Raw genomic sequence first — 9752 nt, forward strand, 5'->3', positions numbered from 1 at the left:
TTAGTTTTGTATTGAATTCAAATAAATTTATCTCATAAATTAATTAATCTGCTTTTTTGTTTTAATTTAGAAAAAGAACCGGCTGAACATTACTTGAATCGTCACCTTTACCATGAATTAATTTGTTCGTATATCTACAATTTTGTGCGGCACTTCATTGAGTTACCGATATGAATTAGCATCAATCACTCAAGGTCGTCTGATCTCAGTTTTGAATCCTCTTCATCGTTATTCCAAGTTCGCGTGGCGACACCGCCATCATTCCTGGACAGGCATCCGAAAAGGGAAAGCGGTTTTCCAAAAACGGTAGTTCGTAATTCTCGTTCGTTCATGTTGCAGCTCATGCTTATTGCATGGGAACAGAATTTCTGTACCCAATTAATGTCATGGAGGAGAGAGTAATGGGCACCATGCGTCCGGAGTTGTCATTGGTTTAGTTCATCCCATTTCTGTATATATCACTTAGCTGAGAGATGGCCTGCCATTACACCCTGGTGATCGAGTTTTGGAGATGTGAAAGCTCACGAAGACTATCTAAGTGGTGGAACATTCCAAAGAAAGAGAGGGTCTTTGACCGAGAAACATATCGCTAGTGATTCTACAGGTGCTACAGGTTTAGATCTAGCATTGTACAGGAGTAACTCATAGTAATCTATTGGTAGCCTTAGATGTTCAAGCTATATAGCCCTGGTTACCGTGGAGAACCTCTGAACTTTACCTTTGTGCTGCGGTAGAGTTCTGATTCTTCTCTACCTGATTGCATGAACATAGAAATGTGCCCGACTAGCTTCTGGGTTCCATATTACCATCAAGATTCTCACTACATGACCAAAAAATCGGACAATGACTAACTTGAACAGGTCCTAGTGCAGTTCCAAGTCGATATTTAGACCTCCTCGGTCTTATAATGTTGGATGTTGGAACATGATAATACCCAGAGCTCAATTTTGACTGTTAATAACCGACGCAAGAGTGGGGTAATACCTGTCAACGTCGCTCAGTTTTAACTGGGTCTCAAGAGGTAAAGCTTAAAGGCGCAGTTTTGACCCCATGCAGCTCCATCAGAGCCAACGGCCTTCCTTGACAAGTAAGTCCTAGTCTTCTACCACGGAGTTGACATTCTGACAGATTATACTGACATTTTATTTCTTAAGTCTAGTGCGGAGAAAACACAAGGGACAAAACGTGATGAAAACGCCGCTCCCGAATTTCCAAATCACTGTTCATGGGGACATCTCATTCAGACGTGCCATTGCAAGTCAAATAAGCATCTCCGGTATCGTAAACGCGTTACTTATTTTAGACCGCCTTTCATATATGCTCAATTCCCTCCTTCATTGTGCTGTGACGATGCCCCCGTGCCTGGTTGTACCGATGCTAATAAAAGAATCCGATGTTTTCTCCTCGTTTGTGTTAGGATTCCCCGATGTCAAGACACTTTAAACTCTTGAAGAGCTTGTTTGCCTCGTGGTCGCGATTCGCTCGCGCGAATTTGCTAAGCGTCCGTCGTTCGTATGAACGGTCGACATACCACGACTGCATTGCACGGCTGCGACTGTATACTGATCCCCGCGCTGCCGACAGACCATTTGGGAGAGCGCGTTCTATCCTGCTCCATTCCTGATCGGTGTTGAACGGATGTTGAGATGATTATACAAATATCCGATGAATTCTGGCCTCTTTTCAAGTTTCCCCGATGTCAGGAATGAAGCTGCCACGACTCTTTCGCGGCAACAGAAAATGCGGTGGGTCAGTCATTGCATAGTAGTATAGTATCAATAAGTCAACAAGAAGCTTAGCGATGACGTGCAGACGTGGAGCAGAATATACCCTTGCAAAAACATTACACTGCATGATGTGTTATTAATCATGTATCACCACCCTCTTTCTTCCGGAGACCCTCAATCTGGAGATACAAAGACTAAGAAAGCGCAAAAATCCGCTCACAATCCCCATGCGCATCGGTAGATATGTTTTTTCGGCCCTTGGTGCCTCGAATTTCCAATGGACGAGCCAATTGATCATGAAGGACAATAGTAGATGATATTATGCAGCTCTTTACTCGGTGTTGGGACAGACCACGGACCAAGCTTCATTCCGTCCTCCGGAGCGGACTTACGCAGGACCTTGGAAAGCCTGCAGATGTGATCAAAGTGTACCAAGCCTACCCCCATCGTACTGAATGGCACACTGGACAAGGCTTCAAACTCATCATGCGCAATGGGTCAGTGACGGTGATGAATCTCGACACATGTCTTTATGAGTTTAATCATTCTGTTTGACTCGACAGTGAACACTCCGGCGCTTTGACGGCGCCTCCGCTAGTTGCATGCTCTGTAGGCAAAGTTCAAACCAAACAAGGACTCGAGTATACCATACATTACACTACAGTATTACTATGTGCCTGTAGATTCGTCTATTTTATCGTGGTCGCTATAGCGAACTCAAAACTAGTCTCAGAACACTATTACAGCTGTATATGGGTCTGTTGAACGTCAGAGGACTTATTTTCTCATAGGTCAAGTTAACTCTTGAACAAACTGATCGAAATGCGACGTGTCTCCTTCTACGTGATGATATGTATAGAAAGGAGACACATATGTCCCCCGAGCTGTCCTTAATATCAGTCTCAGCTACTAAAACGCAGAGGCCTTCATCGGCCAGTAATTAGCCCCTGATGAAGGAAGAGAAGTATGATGATCAACATCATCATGAGCGCTTGATTGATCCCAGTAGGCATAAGCTTCTGCCGGCCGAGGGTAAAAGTGGCAGGGTCGGATGCCCATCGCCAGCGTGTCCCTGATATCTCAAGAAGCTCACAATTGTAGGTCCATCACTCAACACTTGCCAACCGACTCCTTCACGCCTTAGACTTTTAGCCATTGTTTTTCCCTGCTATACCGCGTACCCCGTTAAAACACCACGCGGATTGAATCATCATGATGTCAATTCTTACATAGCAGTTTAATTATAATAGGAAGTTCACGTCGGATGTCATGTCACCCCCAGCTTGGACGATAGAGGGAAGGCTCTGCAGAGAGATGCAAGACACTTTCCACGCTCCCCTGTGATTGACACCAGCCTCGTGTACGAAATCCTCGGCACTGGAGACACCTTGGTATACCCTACGTATGAACGAGATAGTACCTCAGCCTCGTGTCTTCCGCATGTTCTTGCAGCGGATCCTTGGTCCAGACTTCAGACTTCTAGCGACGAGATGGTCGAGCGCGCTATCGGACAAGTCGGTGCAGCAGCAGCACTATAACAGATAACACTGTCGCGAGAACTCATTCTAAAAGTAACACAATACACTTCTTGATGGCAAATGTGAACAATTGAAAGCTCGGCCTGAAATGCCCTCGCACGCTGATGTCACATATCAAAAACTGAGAGGCACAACAGGGTACAGGAAAAAAAGGAGGGAGAGATAGGGACAAGATATCGCAGATAGCGATAAATTTGTCGACCCTCCCGGGCAGCTGATTTTTTAGACGGAGGCGCACGAAGAAGTCTTCGATTTAATTTTTGAGCGCAGCAGATGCAGGTTGGCCGAAGTCATCGCAGCGACAGAAAGGCAGCTTAAAGTAGGCAACCCATATGGGATCGGCGGTGGTCACCCACACATGATATGATATGATGCCATTGGAGGAGCGGGCAAATGCGTCTTGGCGAGCGCGATTTTTTGTCCTTTGGCGCGTTGAGTGCGCACATCCTTCACGACGAGGACGGAGGTGGGCCTTTTTTTCCCTTTTTCTACGTGGAAATCTAGGCCTTTTTTGTGCCCCCTTCGCAATTTTCCGCAATGTCGCGATGTGGACAGCTGTACCTGGTTCTCTTTTATGGGAGAAGACGAGTAGCGAGCTTTCATGGTCAAATTGGCGTGCGATAATACGCCGCGGCGGTGTGGGAGACTGGGAATCCATCGCATGCTAGAAATAGGTTCAATGTACAGGCTGCCAGAGATAGCCGTGTCATTTGGGGCCAACCCCATGATGATCAGAAGTAAATCCGTCGTGGAATGCAATGAAATGAGCTTCCAGAATGCCAGCCTTGGCGAATGAGAGGGTACAACCTCAGTAGGTAGCATCTGTTCGGGCATTGCGCAAAATTTTCAAGAGGATATCTCCGTCATGATAGATCATGCAGAACCGGATTTATGATTCATTTGCCTGGTTGGACACATGTTGGCATATGTCGAATTGGATCGAGTGTAAACTAGTGAGCTGATTGGAGCCCTTGAAGGGTGGACTAAAATTAGCGCTCGGAGGCCGTTGGAAACTCAACCACGAGGAAATTGCAAACGTCTTATCGAGCACATATGGGTCCGCACTTAGCAGCCATAGCAATGTGCAGGTGGACCATGGCACGGAAGGCAAGGTTGATGTCAACAAGGCATAGAACAGCCACTGAGGACAATTAAAAAAATAGAGCAGTGCAATACCAACTAGACTGTCAGCTGACGATATAGGCTCAAGTACTAGCAAACGACAGGTAAGCTAGGGCAAATCTGTGCGGGTGCACATGGAAAGCACTTTCCGTGAGATGAGAGAAAAGGCTGGGGCGGCAGCAAGCCAGCGATTCTAGAGTTGAGAGCGCCTGCAGTCAAGGGTCGTTAAGGAAGGGTGAGCGGTTGGCAGGGAGGTGAGTTGATCAGACCGGTCTACAGCCGACCCTGATCTATGGATGTTCGGATGAGGAAAATAAACCGGAGTCCTTCCCAAGACCCTTTTCTAAATATTCCATTTGAGAATGTCCGCTTCTTACCTTTTCTTTCCAAGGCTTTGAGACCCCTCTACTCTCCCTTTTTCCTCCATGCCGCGTTCGCTGGACGAAGACCCGCTAACTTTGGCAATAGCACCTCCTCCCGACGAGACATATGAGCAGCGTGTGATAAGAGAGGCTGCTGAGGCAGAGGCGAAGAGAATCAGCGATGAGATCGACGAACAAATACGAAAGGAGCGGGAGGCAGAGAAAAAGAAGAAAAAACCCGTCAAGCTGTTGTTGCTCGGTGAGTTCCATCTGTTGTTGAACCCGAATCACGTTCTTAGGCGACTGTGATTCGTCCTCAAGGACAAAGCGAGAGCGGCAAAACTGCCACACTCAAAAGTGCGTATTTCGGTCCTCATGACGATCAAATCTAACCAGTGCTGTAGATTTTCAACTCACATACGCTCGAAAAGAGTGGTATGAGGAACGGGCGGCTTGGAGAGCTGTTATTTTTCTCAATCTTGTCCGGAATGTGAACGTTATCATGGGCCACCTGTCAAGCGAGATGGACGACCTGCCATACTTTCCTGATGACTCTTCTGAGGATATCACCATGGTTCCACGTCCACCTCGTGCGTTGGCTCGTCTGAAGTTCACGGAGAAGCACAAGAGATTCAGGGTACGGTTGGAGCGGTTGATCAGTGTGCAGCATGTGTTGGAGAGTAGGTTAGGTGCCGCCAGTCTCGAGTTGAAATCTGCTTCCGTCAACTCCGCTGCACCCTTTGAGCCACCGGCACCATCAAACCGACGAGCTCTTCAGGAATTCTCTATCAACTCTTCTAACGGATGGAAATCTGCCTTGGACCGGTTCAGAACACTACGACATACACCCTCACGGCAAGAAAACGGCAGTGGGAGCGGCAACGGAAATGGGAATGGAAACGGAACTGGCAGCAGCAATGGCAACTCTAGTCCTGTCAGCACTACCTCTAAGCACAACGGGAAACCTAAGAACGAAGAGGAGGACATCGTCGATATCATTGCTTCATGTCGTGACGATATCAAGGCTCTCTGGGATGATGACATCGTGAGAGAGACGCTCAGCAGACGCAAGGTCCGCTTGGAGGATGCTCCTGGCTTGTGAGTTTGTATTTTGATTGGCCACTATCTGTCCTCACGCGGTGCTGATTAACACCAGTTTTATCACGGATGCTGAGCGCATTGCCAATCGTGATTATCAACCGACGGACGACGATGTGATTCGCGCCCGTCTACGGACTCTTGGTGTTCAAGAGTACAGATTTATTTTCGACCATGGTATGTGGGGATGTTTGTATTCCCGAACGCCCTAGTACCCTGCTAATAATGTCTTATCAGGCCGGACAATGGGTCAAGAATGGAGACTTTATGATGTTGGGGGAACGCGAAATAGCGTAGGTTTCTCTACCACTTGATTCCCCAACACAAACTAATTGGGGGGCATCAGAGGAGTGCCTGGTACTCATACTTTGATGATGGTAAGTACACCATTCCACGGATTCAGAGCCGCTCTGACCCTTTCCGCAGTCGACGCTATCCTCTTTCTTGCGTGAGCAGACCTTGTTTGTAATAAGTGGCTTCCAGTCTTCTTACATTGTTCATTCTCTCTCTTCCCATTCTCCGCATATACAGCCCTAGTGAGTGTACATGCTTACGAGCGGTGGATGATATGCTTACTTCCTTCCTAACAGTATCTCCTTTCGACGAAAAATTAGCCGAAGATCGTCGAGTAAACAGACTGGAGGACAGCTATCTCCTTTGGCGGTCTGTATGCGCATGTAAACTCTTGTCGAGAACGCAGATAATCCTCTGTACGTTACCTATTCAATTTGCTGACTGTAGCATTCTCCATGCTTACCCACTTAACCCACCCGCCTCTTTTGCATTCTTTTCACATGAACCATACGTTCGTTCTCGTCGACGTGCAGTCCTGAACAAGTGCGATTTGCTACAAGCCAAGCTACAACGCGGAGTCCGTATCCGAGATTCGGTACCGAGTTTTGGGGATCGAAAGAATGACCTTCAAACAGCTACACGGTGTACGTATCTCGTTTAATTCATCTCGTTTGTTAGTCTAATTTGGCATTCTTCAACTTCATAAAAAAATTTCTTTTCCTTTCTAGATTTCCAACAACACTTCAAAGAAATATCACGGAACCATTCACCTGTCCAGCGGCCATTCTACGTGCATTTGACATCCGTAATAGTATGTGTCACAGAATCTCGTAATTAACGAACTTCTTTCTGATTTTCTGATCTTTCCTTTCCCGCGTTCTTTTCCGTTAGGATACGCGATCGACGGCGGTTACTCTAGGGGCTGGTAAGTCGACCATTTGCATGTTTTCAGCCTCCACAGTCCTTAGTTCTTACTTGATATATGTCCTTCAGTTGAGGAGTCCATTCTCCGGGAACACCTACGGCGCGCCGACCTAATGTAGATTTTCTCTCTTTCTCCTTGTTCTCTCGCATCCGCACCAACGCGAACACCCCTTCCGTTACTAATTCATCTTGGGACATTTTTCTCTCGCCACATCATCATCATTTACCTAAATAACTTCTTAATTCGTTTTTTTTTTGGAGCCCATTCATTCTACTTTCCATTTGCACAACACCCCGTCCCTGATCACGTCCCAATGCGGTCCCGAAATTCCGCGTCCTTTTTTCCAGTCCCTTCCGCCAAGCACAATCCCACATCCGCATTTTCCTGCATATTCGCTATTACATCATCGCGCTACCCTTTCTGGTCTCCCAGACGTCGACCCCCATCCCGTACACAACCCACAACCACACCTCTACCCCCCAACCATGTGCAAATCTCTTGGATTCTTTTTAAAATTCTAAAGTCCCTTTTATTCCATACATTATGACTATGACGACGCACCCTTTCCCTCACCTCTCGACATCTCGGCCGCCTGGGTTATCCTCAGGTCCCAACACACTGGCCTCGCCGCAATTCATCCTTCACGCCACCCCCTCGCGAATCACCCATGACTCACCACACACACAACCCTCGCTTTCACAAAGCTAGGTACCTCCGACATAACCTCAGTCGTTACCCTAATTTCGTTGCTCTGTGCAATGGTTGGCATATGCTTTCTTTATCTCTTCGTTCTTCGTTTTTCGCTTTCCCGCATGCCGCATGGTTCAGCTTTGGTTTTTCTTTGATTTTATCTTCTTTCTTTTTTCCTTTTTTGATCTAGCATTTTTCATCTCTCGTCTCTATCTCTCTCTCTCATCGCGCACGGCACTCATACAATCAAAGCAATCTGTACTTTTTTGTCTTTTACCTTTCTTTCCCCTCGCACCTATTCTTTCCCGCAGCATTCCCTCAACTCCGTCCATTCTTACCTTTCCCCATCCCTCATCTCCAAAAATTCCTCACATCCCACTCCACATGCATCCCGTTCCCTTCCCCTCCCCTCCCCGTCCCCATTTTCCTGTTGCTGCTGCAATTTACATAGGTCACTTATACTGTATCCAAATGACTACTGCTTTCAAAACTCCAAAAGCTTTCGTGTGCTCGATCACATCTCCAAAGTCTAATCTCGGGGCATCATCAAACCCTCCAAGCTCCAAGGTGCCAACTGCAACTGCCACTGATCACCTCTCTATCTCTCTCTCGGATGCATATCCTCAATACCGATCAGAGCTCATATCCCGCGAAATGGATCGTCGTTAATGTCGACCATCTACTTTTCTATTTTTTGCTTCAATCTTGACTCGACTCGACTTGATTTATTTTTCGGTCTTCTAGATTAAGCTTTGTTGCACTTTGTCAATGCACCGTCACAGCAACGGATCTATATAAGCCTTCTTGATCCCCAGGGAGACTGCGTGCAGAGTTGCATAATATTGCGATGATACTAAGTATGAACTTCACTTTCAAATTTCACACCACTGCTATAGTACTACTATGTACTATTAGTATTAGTACGCATGACGCATGCAACTGTAAATTTAAAAAAGACAGCATTCTCCCGGTAGAATGCAGTGCAACTCAGAATCCACATATCGCTAGCATTACTGCACAGTACAAGTGCTTATTATATTATCATCTATAAAAGATCTCAACTGCTATGACATATCAACTGAGGTCGTTTACCACACTCGCACAATCAGCAGACTCCTGGGCATTTAGACGAACACGAGGTTAAAAACACCAAAATAGAAAAAACAATGCTCTGCTTAGTAGTTTCCCCCTCCTCACTAAATAACTCAGTCACCTCCCCTCTCCCAGCCTCTCCCCCTTGCGGACAGATGCAGCGGAAGCAATAATCAAGGTACAAGGTAGGCATCTTGATGACTTGATCCCCAAAGTCCATGTAATTGGAGGTAATTGGTATCCGGCAACTTTGCACTCATGTGCAGGCTACTTACTGGCCACGGTAAACGGTCGGTAAGCTGTCGGTAATTCGATCGCAGCCAGGATGCAGCAAGACAAGAGCCGCCCTACATATTATTAGTACACAATACAACGTTGTACCTATTGGCAGGCTGCGAAAGTAACTACGCCCGCCTGTTCAAAAAGATTATGTCCATGACATTGCGAGTTATCGAGTTATCTACATACTACACACTGCTAGAGTGCCATAAAAAAGGAGATATATGTTGTATAATCGGATCAGGCGCGGTAAATGGGGTTGTGGGGTGCTATGTAGTGCGGGAGTTGGTAGCGGTGAAGAGAAAAGATAACAATGATGATGATGAGCGGGTGGTATAAATCAGAGCCATAAGGTAGGTATGTATAGCGCCGTCGTCGAAGGTAAAAGTGGACGAGGTGATGGTAAAACGGCGACTGTCTATGTGACGCGGGTCGAGGGTGGGTGTCGATAGGTGGAGAAGGAAGGGGAATATATACTACTCGTACTTATATTATCATCAAGAAAGTAACGCACCACACAAACGCGCGTCGAACGAATACGCGCATATGCGAAAAGAAGGGACAGAAAGACAAAATAAGGGAAAATAAAACAGAATGCGGGAAGGATAGCAAGAGTAAAAACAAA

The 9752-nt window shown here is 46.5% G+C and overlaps 1 protein-coding gene across 1 annotated transcript; it reads left to right on the forward strand.

Moving 5' to 3' along the window:
• Positions 1-4812: 4812 nt before the first annotated feature.
• JR316_0011015 (Guanine nucleotide-binding protein alpha-4 subunit) lies at positions 4813-7184 on the forward strand (the record flags this gene model as incomplete). The annotated part of the gene is made up of 9 exons (XM_047896679.1): positions 4813-5008; positions 5071-5106; positions 5154-5847; positions 5906-6024; positions 6438-6510; positions 6589-6785; positions 6870-6952; positions 7033-7066; positions 7135-7184. The coding sequence occupies 9 exons, from the start codon at positions 4813-4815 to the stop codon at positions 7182-7184; spliced, it is 1482 nt and encodes a 493-aa protein (XP_047744724.1).
• Positions 7185-9752: the final 2568 nt, after the last annotated feature.

This window comes from Psilocybe cubensis, chromosome 10 (genome assembly GCF_017499595.1).
Source record: "Psilocybe cubensis strain MGC-MH-2018 chromosome 10, whole genome shotgun sequence".
Classification (NCBI taxonomy): domain Eukaryota; kingdom Fungi; phylum Basidiomycota; class Agaricomycetes; order Agaricales; family Agrocybaceae; genus Psilocybe; species Psilocybe cubensis.